Below are 18,510 nucleotides of genomic sequence, written 5' to 3' on the forward strand. Positions count from 1 at the left end.
AGTGTTTGTTTGCCTGCTAAGTTATCTGCCTTTTCCCCCAGTGACTGCAAATGTCAGGGACAAAACACAAGTGCTGCGGGCTTCCCAGCTTGGAGGATGGTGAGCCTGCATATAAGCATAGATTGTAACAGCACTTAAAAAGATAAATAGTCAATATGATTATACATCAACAAAGTCTAAGAATGAAAATAATAATGTGATAGGATGATGAAATGTTGATTGTTTTCAAAGCTAAGTTGTTTTTACAATAAATAAAAGAAAAAATAAATAAATAAAATAAGTGCCCAGAATTCCAAGCACCAGACATACAGAAAGGAAAAAAACTAGTAGCTGCGATGGGAAGCAGCTACATAGCACAGGGAGATCACCTCGGTGCTTTGTGACTACCTAGAGGGGTGGGTTAGGGAGAGTGGGAGGGAGGCGCAAGAGGGAGGGGATATGGGGATATATGTATACATATAGCTGATTCACTTTGTTATACAGCAGAAACTAACACACCATTGTAAAGCAGTTATACTCCAGGGACTTCCCTGGTGGCACAGTGATTGGGACTCTGCCTGCCAATGCAGGGGACACAGGTTCAAGCCCTGGTCCGGGAAGATTCCACATGCTGCGGAGCAGCTGGGCCCGTGCACCGCAACTACTGAGTCCACGTGCCACAACTACTGAGCCCACGTGCCACAACTACTGAGCCCACGTGCCTAGAGCCTGTGCTCCTCAACAAGAGAAGCCACTGCAATGAGAAGCCTGTGCACCGCAACAAAGAGTAGCCCCTGCTCACCGCAACTAGAGAAAGCCCACGCACAGCAATGAAGACCCAACACAGCCAAAAATAAAATAAATTAAAAAAAATATCATACTCCAATAAAGATGTTTAAAAAAACAACAACCAGTAGCTGAGAAAGCCAATATGCCAGGTTAAATGCCTCACCTAGGATTCTAAATTTTTATTATAATGTAGCTTTGTGACTTGCTTTGACATTCTTTTTTATATTCCCTCTAATCTTCTGCCTAATTTTCTTATCATTGCTTTGAGGCAAGTTTACGTTTTAGCCTGCCATGTAATAACTGATATGGAATGAAAGAATGGAACAGGTCAAGTGGCAGGTCTTCAAGTAAGAAGGCAGTAGGAGTCAACTTTGAGTCTCTTGTCTTCTGCTCAATAGGAATGATGTTCCCGACGTTCGGCGACATCCACCTGGCCCCCTTTTCTGATGAACAGCTGTACTTGGAACACCACTCCAGAGCCAACTTTTGGTAACATTCTCTTCTCTCTTCCCCTCCTTTCAGAGTAAACCAGAGTTCTTAAACTGTTGACCTTGTGGGTCATATACTGGGGTCAGGTGCTGTCCTGTGCACTGTAGGCTGTTGAGCAGCTTTCCTGGCATGTACTTCCTGGATGCCAGTAGCACCTTCCCCCTAGTTGTGGCAACCAAAAATGTCACCAGAGATTACCAAACATGCCCTTGGAAGGCAAAATCACCCCCTGTTGAGAACTACTGAAATAGACAAGGGAGCCGGTTAGGCAAAATCAAACATCCCAAAAGCTGCCCTAATGCTAAAATAATAGCATCATCCCCTGGCCTGCTGTTCCTCCCTTTTCACTTTCTCCATCCATTCCTTTGGCCCAAGGCTATGGCTTCTGCTAGAACATGCCTTTGTCAGAGAGCAGATCAATCAATATACCTTCGTGTAAATGAGATGATCCATAAAATTTTGGGAGCTTTCCTACTAATGAGCTGTTGACTTTTGGGCACTTCACTTCATCGTCTGAGACTTGGTTTCTTCCATTGGTAAAATGAGAACTAACACAAAACGCCTAGCAGTTTGAAACCACCATTCCTTCTGGCTTTCTTTCCTGAGACTGGTTTTTATAAGAAGGAGGGCAAGAGAATGACAATATTGGACCTGTGGGAGGGAGAAACAGAACAGATACCATCCAAGTGGGAATGTGAGGTGTGTAGGAGGGAGCACAGCATGCCCCGGCAGGTGGGTGAGGATGTGTACTAAAGTGTAACCTTCTGAGTTCTGGCTGAGGATGCAGGACCACCCAACAGCGATACCCAAAGTTGATTTCCAGGGCTTTCTCTTTGTAATGCCATCCCTTGGTGAAGGGGCAGGAAATAGGAAGTGCTTTGGTTTCCTGCATTACAAAGTTCTTTGAGGAGTGAGGTCAAAGGGTTATGATTTTTCTCTCTCCCCAGTTTTTTCTTGCAAAATAGGCTTTCCCACCACAGTTTCATAACCTTTAATGGCTTCGATTCAATCTGTAATTTTGAAACTACAAGCCACAGAATTTCCAGTGGGGGTGAATGGCCTCTTAGTGTGTATGTGTGTGGCGACAGAGAGGGCAATGATGTCATGTAAGGTCATGCTGGCCCTAAATGTTTCTATTTTAAATGGAGAGGTTGGAGAGATAGGCATTTCAGGTGACAGAGTATGCCAGACTTATAGGGGAGGCTGGTTGTCCAGGCAGTTTTTGTGTGATCTCCCAGCAGTACCATCTGCTGCACTGGTGGTTTTGGCAGAATGTCTTCAGAGAAATCAAAGAGGCTGGGGCAGGGGGGCGCAGGCGGAGTTGGAGACTGTTGAGTACAGACACCCCTTTTGAGGAATTTCACTGCAAAGGGAGTTAGAGAGATGGGTGGTGGCTGACCAGGGAAGTGAGGTATAAAAAAGGTAGTTTTTTTAATGGAATAAATAGAAAATGTTTGTATGTTTGGTGGGGAGCCCAGCCAGTCCACTGTGATTATTAATACTCTGTAGGTAGTAAGAACTCCCTTGATGAGCTCACCCATTCGCACAGTTCAAATACCATCTCTGTGCTAATGATTTCCGAGTGTATCTCTCCAGACTTGTCCTGTGAGCTCCATACTTTTCCATGGCCAACTGCCTCCTGGACGTCTGCCCTTGGAGAGATGCACCATGTCCACAGCTCAACTCCAGATCTCCCCCACTGCCACCCCACACCTGCTCTACACACAGTCTTTCCACCTCAATTGCTGACAGCTTTATCCTCCTAATCATTCAGGCTCCAAATCTTGAAGCCCTTCTTTCTTTGTTCCCCATACCTAAACCGTTAAGAAATTATGTTGGTTTTACTTCCGAAGTACATTTGACTCCTGAACAACACAGATTTGAACTGTGCGGACTTTTTTCAATACATATATACTATAGCTCTACATGTGAATCTGTGCGTGTGGAACCATGGATACAGAGGGCTGACTGTAAAGTTAATGAGGATTTTTGACTGCGTGGAGGGTGGGTACACCAACAAACCCCCCCTTTGTTGGAGGATCAACTGTATATCCAGAATCTGACCAGTTCTCCCTGTATTTACTGTTTCACCTTGATCACAACACTATCATCTCTCATCTCAGTTATTACGGTAGCTTCTTAACCTGTCTATTCCAACATCCCCAAAGCCCTCCAATAGGTTCTACCCAGTCTGGCTCCTCATTTTCTACTGTTGTGTTCACTCCACTCCAGCCTCCCAGACTTCCTTGCCCATCCTCAGGCGTACCTGACACACTCCCACCTTAGGACCTCGCATTTGCTCATCCTCCTCTGGAATACCTTTCCCTCCAGATTCACATGGCTAATTCCTTCAACTCCATAAAGTCTTTGTTAAATGCCTTCTCAATAGGACTTACCCTGACCACCATATTTAAAGTGGCAGCCATACTACTCCCAATCCCACTTTTTCTGCTGTGTATTTTTCCTCCAACACTTATCACATCCTAAAGGACTTACTTATTATTGTTTAGTGTCCGTATCCCTCCTCATAGAATGTAAGCACTGCAAGAGCTGGAATATTGTCTGTTCACTACCTATCCTGCCACATGGTAGGCCCTCAATAAATATTTCTGATAAAAACTCCTGTGATCTCAAGCATGTATGGAAATAATTACCATCAAGATTTTAGTTGATACCTTTCTCATTTTTCTTTTTCTTTATAAAATTAGACTCATACCATAAATACCATTTTATAGCACTTTTCTTAAACTTTATTAATACCTTGTTGACATGTTCTCAGGTCTTTTAGATATTATTTTGCTGCAGAGTATTTCTTTTGTGGCTCTCTTGTAATTTATTGACTCAAGATCCAATGTTGGGTATTAAATTATTTTAATTATGATTTAACCCTATACATTCTATTAAGAAACAATACTAAGGTATTGTTCCTATATTCCACAAGAATGTAGAATTTTATAGACTTCTATAAATTCTATAGAAAACAATGCTAAAGTGAACATCCTGTTATAGAAATCTTGTACATTCTGATTATTACCTTACAATAAATTGGTAGAAGCAGAATCACTGGACCAAAAGGTGTGAAGAAGGAACTTTAAAAGAATTATTCTTATATGTTGCCAAATTGCCCTGTAGAAAAGCTTTACCAATTAACACTTCCACCAGTGGTATATGAGAATGTCTGCTGAGTCTTGCCCATACAGGATATGTTTTGTTAAATGCCAGTTTGATTTGCAAAAAAAAAAATGGTGGCTGATTTATTTTTAATCTGTATTTCTTTGATAGCTGGTGCATTTGAATGGTTTTTATTTTTAGTCAACAGATACACACACACATTTTTTTAATATATAGTTATCAAAATTCATAGCCTTCACTCTGTTTCTACTTCCTGTCCCTTTATAAGGGGGTTTCTGCATTAGACTACTAGCATGAAGGCCCTCTGTTGTATTGATCCAAGGAACAGGTGGTGAAAGCTTGCACGATTTCTAGTTTCTGTTAGAAGAGGCAAAGAAGCGGATGCTGGCTGAAAAGAGGGAGGGGGATGCAAAAAGTGAGTCTGGGTGTATTCTGAGGGAGTGGGCTGAGAGACCGAGGAATAACTAACAGGCTAAATAAATAAGATCCCCAGATACAACCCATCATCAGTCCTCACCTGACTTCACTATCAACAACTCGGCTTGATGCCTTTGACTCTTCACTTCTGAGCCTAAGCCTGTTCGTCTTCCTTCCTTATTGGCCCTAAATCTCCTTTGCTGATTCTTCCTCATGACTCAAATCTTTGATGTTGGTTTGACTCCTGGTTAGTTCTTAGATGTCTCCCTATTGCTGTCTGTGCTCACTTTCTTACTGATCTCATTTAAATACTGTCTTTATGTTGACAACTCCCATAGTTAGAACTCCAGGCCAGACTTCTCCCCAGAACCATAGACTTTGGATGTCCAAGTGGCTGGTGACAGCTCACCTTGGATGTCTGTTGGGCATCTTAAATTTAATACATCCAAAGGCAAGCTGCTGCTTTTCACCATCACCCCCTGCCCACCCCTGCAAAACAAACGTAAAACAAGCAAAACAAAAAACCCTGCTTCTACTACAGTCTTGAAATAGCCTCCTAACTCATTTCCTCTTTTTAAACAACAACCAACGTGATCTTGATAACACATGATTAGATCATGTTCTTCTTCCACCCAGAACCCTCCACTGGCTTCCGATCATCTGCATAGGAAAGTCCAAAGTTCTCCTGATAGATTACCGGTAAGACTCCGCCTGATCAAGTTCCACCCTGCTGTCCCTCGGACATCATCTCCTGCTACTTGCTCTCTTGTCCTCTCCACTCTGACCTCATTGGTTGGGCTCCCTGCTTCCCCTCGAACATACTAGGCTTGCTGGCACCTCACTGCCCTTCCCTCTGCCTGGAACGCAGGTGTCACTGTGGCTCGCTCTCACCTCCTTCAGGTCTTAGCTCACCTGTCGTCATCTCAGGGAGACCAGCTGTCAATTAAAACTTGTAATCTCTTCCCTCCTGGAAGCCCTTATCCCACTTCATTTTTCTCTATAGCACTTATTATCATTTGCCATATATATGCTTTTACTTATCTGTTTTATTTCTTGGCCATCTCCCCCCATGAGACTACAAGTTCTGTAAGAGTGCCCGTTCTGTTTACTGCTGTGTCCCCGTCGTCTGACCTAGATGATCATAATTGCTCAATACATTTTTGTTAACTAGAAGACAAATGCATTATTTATAAGATTTCTTTATATATTAAGGATATTAAGACTTTGTTGTAGTTTCTTCAGAATTTTCTCTTCGCCTTGTAATATTCTTTGTGGTGGTTTTTACCACAAAAAGAGTTAAAAACTTTTATGTATGTAAATCTACCAATATTTTACTTTACAGTTTATTTCTTTTCCTTTATTTGAAAAAAGGCTTCCCCACCCTGAGTCTGGTATTAGCTTCCTTCTACTTCTTTCATATTTTACTTTTTTTACACTTAACAGTCTTTCAAATATACATTTAACTCTAAAATTCATGTTAGTTTAAGTATGCAGTAAGCATATAACTTTATACTTTTCATTATTTATTTATTTGTTTATTTTGTAGCACGCGGGCCTCTCACTGTTGTGGCCTCTCCCGTTGCGGAGCACAGGCTCCAGACACGCAGGCTCAGCGGCCATGGCTCACGGGCCCAGCTGCTCCGCGGCATGTGGGATTCTCCCGGACCGGGGCACGAACCAGTGTCCCCTGCATCGGCAGGCGGACTGTCAACCACTGCGCCACCAGGGAAGCCCACTTTACCCTTTTTAAATAACCGGTCATGGGGTTCACTCTTGGTAGACAAGCTTACTACATTCTGATGTTAGTAGCAGTCACCTACAGAATTAATAATTTCCTTTTCTTACTTAAGATTCCTTGGCCCTTATTAATTAAGATTCTGAAAAGTATCTCCTGAGAGTAAGGCTCAGTCATGAAGAATCATCATTCTCATCTGTAAAACTTCTTTAGGTGATGGATACTACTGACAGTACTGAAAATATATAATTGGTTCAGGGTGTTAAAACCAAGGCCTTTAAATACAATTTTTAATGGATTCTCATATCAAGAAAAATATATACATAGGATCAATTAAGAGGAGTAACCAAATATTCTCAAGAAGTTTGAGATGATACTAGTTTACCTCATTACATTTATTACAGTTATAGAACATACAAGCGTAGGCAAGTAGGCAGTAGTTAAAAACCAGATAAATCAGACTCTAGAACCAGATTCAACTGTGTTTAATTCTTGGTTCTGTCAATTACTAACTGTAAAACCTTAGCCAAGTTAATCTAATTTCTTTTAGACCCAAGTTTCTTATTTATAAACTAAAGATAACAGTGTTACCTACCTGGGGATGGGGAGTTTCAGGGATGGGACCTCTCCTTGTACAACTGTCATAGCCCTTTCTTCAGAGGCCAGTGTGAGGGTTCTAACAGATGCTGAATATGTCTATCCCAGTTGCACATTCAGGGACTGGGAAAATAACTACATGGTGGGTACAAACTCATTGGACACCCTGTGCAATAGACTTGGTCGGACCTTCTTTTGCTACCTCCATAAACTCTTACTAACCAGAGATATCCTAAGATTTCTCATATCAATATCACTTCTTATCTCACATTCCTCAAAAAATCTAGATATTCTTTCTCCTACATAGTTGCTTTGCCACAGAGAAGAATTGGGGAATGTTTACCATATGTTCCTGCAGTGGCATTGCAGAGTCCTCCCTCAAAGGACTGGGTTTCCTCTTCGGTCATGGGCCAGTGGTCACTGGATCCATAAACCAGATCTCTAACTTAGATCTGGAAATTGGGTGAGGGACCTAATCTTCCCATTGTGACAGCTGACATCCTGCTCGTAAGCTAGCAAGATTTTTGTTGTTGTTGTTATAGAAACTGAGTACTGTCTAGTGACTGTGCATGTATTTCACCTCTCTAGTAACACTAGGATCTTTTAGCAACCACTTACAGATCCCTCTGGATCAAGGTACCCTGACTGTCACTCTAGTCTTGCCGTCCAACACAGTAATTATGTCATTCTAGCCTGTGATGGTTAATTACTGCTTTCTTGCTTCTGACATTCTGAAATTCCATCCAGATTATGCTCGTTTGGAGCAGAATTTAATGACAGCATCACCCGTCACTGTCTTTGATGTACTAAGGACAGCATGCCTCAGATCTTTCACTAGTTTGTTCCCCATTTCCTTTATGAATGGAGAGTTTCCTGGACTTTGCCTGAGAATCATCAGGTGGAACATTCTTACATCTTCCGCAGTAAATCCGCCTAGCATTTCCACCTCTCTGAGCCTTTGGACCCCTTCCTCAATACTGTACTGCAGAAATTCTGGAATCTCCATCTCATTAACTGAAGGCCATCATGATGACTGAGCTTCAAAGTGACATCCCAGCAGACTACTAGGAGTGGCATCTGCTAGAACATTGAATCCTGGGAGTACCGTTGTTGATGAATTGCACCCTATGCTGACATATTCTACCCCCACTAGTCCAACACCCTTAAAATCCACTCCAACACCCATTTCCCTGGTTCTTAGCAGAAAATATTAACCAGTTTCTCTAATGTTTTAGTTACGTAAGTTATCTCCTCCTGGAGTAGGAATTGTACTTACTGCTTGGGCTGTGCTAGAGTTACCCGCCTGACAGCAATGGGGGACCATTAGCCTGGAGGCAATGCGCAACAGTGAGGCAGATCTTGAGGGGAGTAAGATTATCTTGCAAGGCCCAGGCTTCAAGAGGAGTTGTTGTGCAGTCTTCAGGCAAAGGGAAGCTGTTCTCCTCTGACAGGACAGATGAGAATTAGGCTTCTGCTGGGTTGAAGGATTCGGAGGAGTTGGGAAGGTCTTTTCAGGATTCTCTGCCTTGTCCACTCTACTATCTTAACTCCAGGTCTCAGGGCCCTAGTATCTTCCTGTCAGGACCCCAACTGTGATATGTAAGATCTGTCAAGGTTGCACACCCAATATCCTTTGCAGCTCTTCCACTTTTGCTGCTTTACTATCTTGTTTGGGGTGGGGAGACGGGGCAGTTCCAGTTTCAAGATGTGGCTTTAAACTATCAAATTCTATACCTGATTTTCTTCACAGAAGGCCTTGGAGCACAAAGGAGATAGGAATTCCCTGAAATTCTGCTAAGAAAGCCCTCTGGATTTCACAGTGTGTCTTAAGTTGGGAGTTGACTGCTCTGAGATAATAGTCTTTTTGCAAAGTTTCCAATGCTATTAACAGAGCCTTGTCTCTGTTAATAGGGGTCCAAAGGCTCAGAGCCTCAATCCATCTAATTATCATCACCCCAAAACTTCAAGCACACAGTTACCACATAGCCCAGTGCTTCACCTTCCACCTTTACTGCATCCTAATTAGCCACTAGTGAGACTGTTAGTAATCGTGATGAAACTACATGCTAAGAGTTTTCCCTCCCCACTTACATTCAAGGGCCACAGCCATATTGATTGTCTTAGCTTGGGTTCCCCAGGAATCAGGGTCTTAGGCAAAGCTCATAAGCTACTTTATTAACGAATGTCATCCCAGTAAAATAAGAATGAGGAGAAAACAGAGGGAGGCAGGAAAGGAGGGAGAGATGATGCAAAAGTGCATTACTGAGCTGAGAACCACGTGGTAGCAAATACCAAGAGATTGCTTGATTCCTCAGGACCATCTTTAGAGGTCAAATGAACTGTATCTTAGGACAGTTTATACAGATGATGGGAGAGAAGTGTATTTATCCATTGGCTCTTAACTCCTCATTGGGCAGCTGTTTACCCCTTAACATTAAGTAGTCTGCATTTCGGGGTTGTGCATGCATGGACACCAAATGCGGGTCAGGGCACCTCATGCCCCACAGTCTGCAGGGATGCTCAGGGCAGGAGGGGAGAGCACACGGTGCAGGTCTGAGGTGAGGGCTCTGCTGGGTTGTGCTCACGTGGAGTCAGATGAGTCCATACCTTGACACAGCGGGGGCAGAATACCTGGCTGGGGACTCGAGAGGCAGGTAAGACAGAGGATCTGAGGTGACCCTGAAAAGGTGATATACCACTTAAGGAACCAAAGGACATTTCCCAGTTTCCTTTTCAGAGTCTTGTGAGTGGATGGTATGCACCCATCATGCTTGACAGCGGCAGAGCGAGTTGAGCAATAGCAGTGATGCCAGTGGTGGATGGTCTGTAGTCAGCTGTTCTGTACAGAAATCAGAAGTCTGCTTACAAAGGACAAGGGAAGATGAATGTAAGCAGAATTCTGCCACAGGCAGTGAGAGCTCCCTTCTTGCACCTTTCCGCTCTGACTCTACTAAATGCCTTTTTGACTATGGTGTTGCTGAGAAACATTATTTAGAAGGGAATCCATTCCACTGAATGAACAAGCTGCTACGTTCTACTGCAAAGGTCCTGGATGGTTTGTTCTTAGGCTAATTCTGCCCCCAAACTGAAATTTCTACTAAAGGTTCTTTTGGTATAGCTAGAAGTTTATTTAGGCCTTCTGGTCTTTCCCAAAAATATATTTGGCCCTGGTAGTCACTGGTTCTTAGAAATACCATATGGACCAAATAAGAACATTTCAAATTACCATGAGATACAACCAAATTTTTGTCGGAAGTCAAGTGTATGCACAAAGTATCACAGAGAACTTTTGCAGGAATACTACCAACACAATTGTGTTTGGACTTTCATATGCCACTGTCCTTACTTCATTTACATTCAGTGATTCCTGGGACTGTAACCTTCGTTCAGCTACCCAGTATTTCTTTTTCTTCTTGATATTTCCTCTGCTTCTCTTTTATGTCTGCAGCTCTTGAACTCACTTGGCTCTTGCTCATGAAATAAGCCTCAATTTCTGTATTCATCTTTTTTGTAACCTATGTCAAACTCATAGCTCTTTCATAGTATTCTGCCACTGGGCCCATACACATCCAGATCTGTGTAGTCAGGGATATACTATTTCAGTTTCTGGATCCTCTGGCATCAGAGCTCTCCATTTTCAGACAGAGTTCAACTTCAGCAGACATCACTTCATCATCGCTGGGCCTGGTTCTATACACTCTAAGCTAAAGCACTTTAGTTCTGTCCTCACAGAATTAGGACTCCCCTGAATTAGGCAAAGCTATTCATCAGAATTATATTCATAGCACACATAATGGCACACTCTTATTAACTGTTTTCTTTTTAGTTAAGACACTTATGGTTTTAAGTGACAAAAGAAAGAATTTTAAAATGGCCTTAAAAAAAAGAATATTTTTGACTAATGTATCTGAAAAGCCTGAGTAGATTCAGCTTCTCAGGCACAAATGGATTCCAGGGCACAGACACTTATTGGGTCCAGGTCTCTCTCTATCCCTTAGCTCAGCTCCATTCTTTGATAGGGCTCTTCCCTCATGGCAGCAATGTGGTTTCCAGCAAATCCAGATTTATAGACTCATAGCTCCATGTCCACTTCTCTGTTGCAACAGTTTGAACAAAAGTCTTAGACTTGACTTTCCTTGGGTCACATGCTTAACCCTGATTCCATCATTAAGGCCAGAGAGATAAGACACTCTGATTGGCTACAACTCAGCTACATGCCAGAATTTATTGCTGAGGGCAGAGTCAAACCATCCAAACCCCAAAAACTGAGAGTGAGAGGAAGAAGTGCCTCTCAGAAGAAAATCTGGTGCTGTAATCAGAAGAAGAGCATCTATTTGCTGGGTAGAATGAACAAAAGATGTCCACCATAGTTGTCTTGACTGATCCACTTTTTCTTCTGATCCATTTCCATAGGTCCAATTCTTATACAAACCAGTAATGTCTAGATTTATGTTGGTACACTGAGGGGTGCTCCATGGAATCCTTTACAGAATCCCAGGCTTTCCCTTTCTTCTTAATGAAAGAGGCAATCTGAAGCTTGGTTTCTTTTAAGGCCTGTGCACCCATTTCCCTTTCTCCTTTATACTAAAAAAACCCCCTATTTTTACAAATAAAAAAGCATATAAATATAGCACATGTAAAATATAAGCCACTTTGCTGGGGTTTAAGCCAGCAAAACCAGAGACACAATGAGCTGAGCATCTTTATAGATACCGCTTTACAGAATGGTATGTCTGCATGCTGTTGATGCAGAAAATTGTCAAAAACAGCCAAGCTTCAAGTCCTGCTATATAAAAGGAATGTATAAGAAATAAAATAAAGTTGCAATTTGTTTCTAGACATGCATCCTTCTCCTGCCAGGCATTCCCAGCAGGCCATTCCAGCCACCCTCTTATGCTGCATCCTCAGCATCGTGTGTGGCTTAGGTGACATTTTTGGATCCTTGTTTTTGTTTCCTAGTTCTTAGGGTTATATATGTCTCTCCTCAGGTTGGCATATCACTGGTTTTTAATTCTGGTAGAACATATTCCATTAAGATACCCAAAAGTTGCTTAATTGTCAAACAGCAGAATAGGATTTTCTTTCCTCCCTTACTTTTCTTCCTTCTCTCTCTCTTTATTTGGCCTTTTTAAAGGAAGGAAGTATTTAATGGGGATGAGTGAATTTTTTTGTTAAAATAGAATGAGGAAGCAAATATTTAAAAAAAAAATTTTATTGGGGGCTTCCCTGGTGGCGCAGTGGTTGAGAGTCCACCTGCCGGTGCAGGGGACACGGGTTCGTGCCCCGGTCCGGGAAGATCCCACATGCCGCAGAGCGGCTGGGCCCGTGAGCCATGGCCACTGAGCCTGCGTGTCCAGAGCCTGTGCTCCGCAAAGGGAGAGGCCACAACAGTGAGAGGCCCGCATTCCGCAAAAAAAAAAAAAAAAAAAAAAAAAAAAAATTATTGGAGTCTAGTTGATTTACAATGTTGTGTTAGTTTTTGAAAGATTTTTATTATAGTCAAACATCTCAGTTATGCTACGAGAGGATGTGTTCATATTAGCAAGACAAAGGAGTGTGTGTGTTAGAGAAACCCCCCACTGTTAACTTCTGCAAGAGAACCTCAGGCAGTACCACCATCCTTCTAAGACAGATCCAGGACACTGTGGGAGGAGATATGTGAAGGAGGAGGAAGGACAAAAGACCAAGGTGAGCTAGAAGAGAGACAAAAACAAAAGAGACCCAAGAGGGAGGATTCCCCTGGATGCTTCTCCAAGCTCGGCTCTGCATGGAGACCATAGAGAGGCTTATGGGATGGTAAGTGGGTGGCCTCTTTTGCTGTACTCTGGGTGTGCTTAGGTGTAGCTAGTGTAAGATTGTTTTCTTTCTGGACTGTATTTGCAGGATTTTTCAGATGTTGCATGTTTTATGGTATAGAAGGAGGAGAGAAAGAGGGAGGTACACTTGAAATTTGAAGTCAAGAGAAAAAAATGCATGTAGACTCCTCCTTATGCGCTCATAAAGAGGCCATAAGCTAACTTGGAAAATAAAACCCACATAGGATGAAAACAATGGAAATTATCCCCAGCTTCCAAGTCAACAGATTCGTTTCCTGATCCATCCCCCAGCAGTGTATCTTAGGAAACCCAGAAAGGTGCCACCTCCCATCTGCTTTCATTATTTTATGATGCATTTCAGAAGGAGATTTGAGATTTCTAAGAAATGGAAATATGGTCCAGCCAGAAAGTTTTAAAAACCCAGGCAGTGGGCTCTGTGCCTACAGCTCTCCGTCTGCCCCAGGAATGGTGCCCGTTTGCACCACACTGATCTTGGCTGCTGGGTTTTAATTGGCAGTGAACACACAAAGAGAATGGCACATCCTGGGCCCCTCTCAGAGCTGAGGTTGAATGCAAAGACTAGTACACAGAGAATAGAGAGCAGTTCCCAGCCTCCGCCACTGCCAGGTGGAGGGCTGTCTTTCCCTTTGGGATTTTCTCTTTCACCTACTTGGCCAGGATTCTAGAACAGCTAACTTAGTAGTCTTCAACCCTGATCATGCATTAGAATGACCTGTTGAGCTTTGGAAAGAGACAAGTGCTAGGGCTGCACCCCCAGATCAAATAAATCACAACTCGGGCGATGCAGTCCAAGCATCACTTTTAAAAAGCTTTCTGGGGGATTCTCAAGGACAGTCAGGTTGAGTCCTTCTGGGCTTTCTGGTAAGTTCTCTGTCTCTGCCTGACCCTCCACTCCTCTCCCCTTCCCTGTCTTCACCCCTTCTTCCCTCCCACCCCTTTTCTCTCTTCCCCTTCCCTCTCTCTCTCCCCCCTTCCCTCCAATAAAAAATTTTGTGATAATGACTTACTTCCCCAAGAAAACTTCCACTCTCTTTCTAAATACTGAAAAGATCGTCTAAACTTACAGTGTTCTGTTTCCAAACATTTTCTAGGATTATAGGAGTCTTGTTTTCAAAATGTGTATTTATAAAGTGATATACAGCAATTTGGCTTTACCTGTGGACAGCCTGGCTCTGGCCCTTGATGGAAGGAGAAGACTAGGAAACGAGATGAAGCCAAAGAAACTTTGGTGAATGATTTTCTGTTTCCCCATTGTCCTCATTGGCACCAGTGCCCACACACAGGGCCATTTAGGACACCAAGTTCTCCATTCATTCATTAAATACATAGATAGATACGTAGATATTTTTAGTCCTAACAGTATTCGAGGCCCCATGCTAAGTGCTAAATATACACTGAAAGAAAAAGAATAACTTCCGCTGTTAAGTGCCTAAAACTTGAATATTTAATTATAATACCAGGTTTTACATTTTCAAATGGAAATATTTGAGCTGAGTCATAAAGATTGAGTAGGAATTAATACGGCAATAGAAGAAAAGGAGCATTCTAGGCAGGAGGGAAAATAGGCAAAAGCTCAGAGGTGAGAAATGGTATAAGCCCTTCAGGATCTGTAAGAGGCTCCTCCGGGGGATGGTGTTTTGCTTGCAGGTTGGCAACTGGCTGTTGACTTAACAATATTAGGCCTCCCTGCCTCTCGTGAGGGCATCTGAGGCATTGCCTCCTGATTAAGAGCCTTACTTTGACTGAAAATCTAACTGCACGCCCCCCATTTTTATGATTATTCTGTGGTTTTTTTCTCTCTTTTCCCTGCAGGTCAGCAGGTGTAGGAGTGGGGGAGGATAGACACTGATGAATTGAATTTCCATTTGATTCACAGGCTATATACAGCATGTGCACACACACCCTTAGTAGGGAAACCTCTTTTCAATCTAGGGATAAAGGCCTTCAACCTCTAGTGGTAAGGGCCCCAAGGCTTTCTGGAGTTGGGCCTGGGAATTTGAATTTTTAACAAGCTCTCCAAGTAATCCCATGGCACAGTCATACTGGGAAGCACTGCCCTAGTGCCCAGTGCTGATCTGAGAAGGTGAAGTTCAGAGAACAATAGCCAACGCCTATCTAGTAGTAATAAAATGCCCAGCACTGCTTAAAGTGCTTTACTTATAGTAACTCATTTAACCCTTACTGAAACCCTACAAAGTAAGCTAATAATTATTCCTATTTTAGAGATAAGGAAACAGAAGCACAGAGTTCAGGTGACTTGCCCAATGCACACAGTCAGTCAGTGGCAGAGTGTAAACAAAGCCACTCTTAATCCACACCCTAGATCTCCTCTGTAAAGAGCCAGGACCATTAGCCAAGCTGGCAGGGAGTTCTTGCTGGGCTCCAGGCACCAGTCATGTGCTGGTAGATGCTTCACATCTGGCTCAGTGAGGGGAGGAAGCACTTGTAGAATTTGTCCATTTCTGTGGTCCAGATGTCCCGGACCACAGAATTGGGAAAAAATGTGCCCAGTGATGATCAGCTCCAGTTCACCACCAGACACAGCTGTCACTGACTTGTGACTCTAACTGGTGTTGGCCACCATGGCAAATGCCAGCAAGGTGCAGGACAGTGTCTGTGGAAGAACAGAAAAGGGAAATCTATTTCCTAAAACAGTGGGGGAGTATCAAGAGGCTTTGGAGATCTCAAGTTGTGCTCTGGGTTGAGATAATGAGAGTGCCAAGGAATTGTATTTCAGGACATGGAAGGCATGTCCTGGAGCAGGCAGCCACCTTGTGGTGTGAGGTCAAGGGTGGGGACCCTAAGGCCTTCCTGCCCCCAAATATCCTTGTCACTATTGTCCCCGCAAGTAATTTCCTCCATCTCAGCTACCTCCTCCCTTCTCTCCCCACCCCAGTTCAAGTGCAGATTCTCTAGAGAGGTTTCTTCCTCTAATCTACTCCTTGCCCAGGGGTAGTCACCCCAGGGCTAACTTAGAGGACCAGTGAGGCAGCCTCGCAGCGCATCACAGCTCTGTGGGTCTTGAGGACGCAGGACAAATGCATGGTGATTCTTTGTGCTACCTGTTTCAGGTACCAGCAGTGCTTCTACGGGGTTAACCTTTCCAGTCTCCGGGGTGCTGCGGTGGACGAATACTTCAGACAGCCAATAGTAGTAAGTGTGCTCTTTTTTCCCATGTGTTTATCTATTGATTCATTCACTTACTAACTCAGGCACCTGTGCTGTCAGGCTCTGTGCTAAGCCATCACAGAAGCAAAGAAAGAGCTCCTTGGAGCACTATGTTTTAAGTTTTCCAGCTCTGATCTCCTGATCAATTAGGAAAATTCTCAGAGAATGATACTGTTGATAGCAAGGAGATTTTCCATCTGCCTTTCAGTAAGTAACTTCTGATTCTCCAACTGTCCTGACTCGCCCCATGCATATACTCAGCCCTCACACTTGTTCAATAATTCACATCCTCCCATTGATTCTAGTGGCCCAAGGCATAATAAAAGGGGAAGCTTTGGATAATAAATAGCTTGGAACAGGAGTTTTGTTGTCAGACAGATTTGGGTTTCAGTTGTAGTCCCATCTAGCTGTGTAACTTCGGGCAACTTAAGTTTGCATTATCTGAAACTCTTTCAGTTTTAAGTGGAAGGAAACCCAACTCAAACTGGCTTAAACTAAAATGAAATTATTGGTCCTCAAATATTGCAAAGCCTGGAGACAGAGCTTGCTTCAGGGACCTGTTGCAGGAGTTCAGACAATGTCACAATGGTCTGGTTTCTCTATTCTCATCACTTAGCTCCATTTCCTCTGGTTTTACTCTGTTCCCAGACAGGCTCTCTGCTCATGGTAGCAAGATAGCAGCAGAAGCTACAACTTCAGATTCTTACAACTCTAAGTCCCACAGGAGAGCCCACCTTTTCCTAATAACTTTGGCAAAACCCCCAGAATTAGTTTAGATAGAGCCTGATTGTCCTACCTTGAGTCCTGCATCCATCTGTGAGCCGATTCCTGTCTTCAGGGGAAAAGTAATGCTCTCATTGGCCAGTCTGAGGTCATAGGCCATACCTGGAGCTGATGGTAGACTAAATTCCTATGGAACTTCTTGTAGTGTCAAGAGGAGGTAAATTCTGGATGGTCCAAAAAACACCAAATGCCTGCTCCAGAGTCGTTGGTGAGGATTAAATGATATAACCTAGTAAAGCACTTAGCAAATAATTGTGAGCTTTTATTATTAATATTATACTCATTAAGCTCATGCCCTCTAAATTCTAACTCTTGTTGACTTAAAATTTCAGGAGGAAAGCTAGAACTGCAATCTTGTTTGAGTTCAGTTTATTCTGATAGAAAGGTATCTTTGGTTTTTTTCCCCAAGGACACATTTGACATTAGGATTTTGATGGCTCGGACAGTCAAGTACACAGTAAACTTTATGGATGCAGAAGAGGCAGATCTCCACAGGTTGGTACCAACCAATGTTGCTCTTGATTTTTAAAATCTCCTCTACCCCCCGCCCATCCCCCAAACTTCAGGGCAGAGTTCCACAGCTCACACAGGGAAGAGATTTCAGGTGTGAGTCACACAAAGGAATGGTCCATCAATTACTAGTTCCATTTATTGCAAAATGAGGGAAATGATGCCTCCTTCATAGGATTGCTTTAGGAATTGAATGAGAAAAATTAAATAGTAGTAGCTAATGCTAACACAGCCAGACACTGTTCTGAGCCCTTTACATATAATGACTCATTTAATCCTCACAGCAACCCTATGCAGATGGTACTATTTTTGTCCCCACTTCACCAATGACAGAAATGAAGCAGAGTGGAACAGTAAGTTGCATACACAGAATTATGTAAAATGCACAGAATTAATATGTGTGTTAGAGGTAGTATTGAACCTTTCAGAATGCCAGAGTCTGGGCTTTTTAACCACTCACCCAGGCTAGTACCACAATAATGACAGGAAGAAGAGCTACACCTTGTTAAGTGCTTACTACATAGTAGGTAACATGCTAAGAATTTCACATGCGCTGGCTCATTTTCAAAGAGGGCCCTCAGTAAATGTTATTTTTTGCCCTCTTTTTTCCACTTGAAGAGACTGTGAAATGAAGACTCATTTCTCAGGTGGTGATATGAATCCCCCTTGGATGACCTTCCATTAGTATTTTACCCTTTTCTGCCTGAGAAGATTGATATTCATATTTTTCTCTGGGTAAGAAATGTAAGATCCAGCTAGGTTATAATTTGCCTGGACTACCAAGGAAGCAAGAGTCAGACTTCAGAAGGTACAGCTGGCTAACTCAAACCATCATCTATCTTGAGATCATGATGGACAAAGGATGCTCTGTCAGTCAGGATTGGCTAGAGCATGCTGCAGTAACAAAACCAAACTTCAGTGACTTACGATAACACTGGGGCCTTTCTCCCCTACCCTGTTTATTCATGTGCACCAGCTTTAGCTCCATGCAGCATTGCCAACCCCAGCAATCAGGCTGGTGCGGCAGCCTGTGTCGGTAACAAGGCTGATTACTGAGGAAGAAGAAGGAGCATG

General features: G+C 43.0%; 1 protein-coding gene across 1 annotated transcript in view; it reads left to right on the forward strand.

Annotated features, from left to right (window-relative positions):
- The window catches only part of LOC131761291 (histone-arginine methyltransferase CARM1-like), a 261,079-nt gene that overhangs the window by 216,139 nt on the left and 26,430 nt on the right, over positions 1-18,510 (forward strand). Inside the window, exons 7-9 of the mRNA XM_059071901.2 lie at positions 1,167-1,257; positions 16,047-16,128; positions 17,336-17,421. Coding sequence (XP_058927884.1) covers positions 1,167-1,257; positions 16,047-16,128; positions 17,336-17,421 — 259 coding nt within the window. The remainder of the gene's footprint in view (positions 1-1,166; positions 1,258-16,046; positions 16,129-17,335; positions 17,422-18,510) is intronic.

This window comes from Kogia breviceps, chromosome 8, assembly GCF_026419965.1.
Source record: "Kogia breviceps isolate mKogBre1 chromosome 8, mKogBre1 haplotype 1, whole genome shotgun sequence".
NCBI classification, from domain to species: domain Eukaryota; kingdom Metazoa; phylum Chordata; class Mammalia; order Artiodactyla; family Physeteridae; genus Kogia; species Kogia breviceps.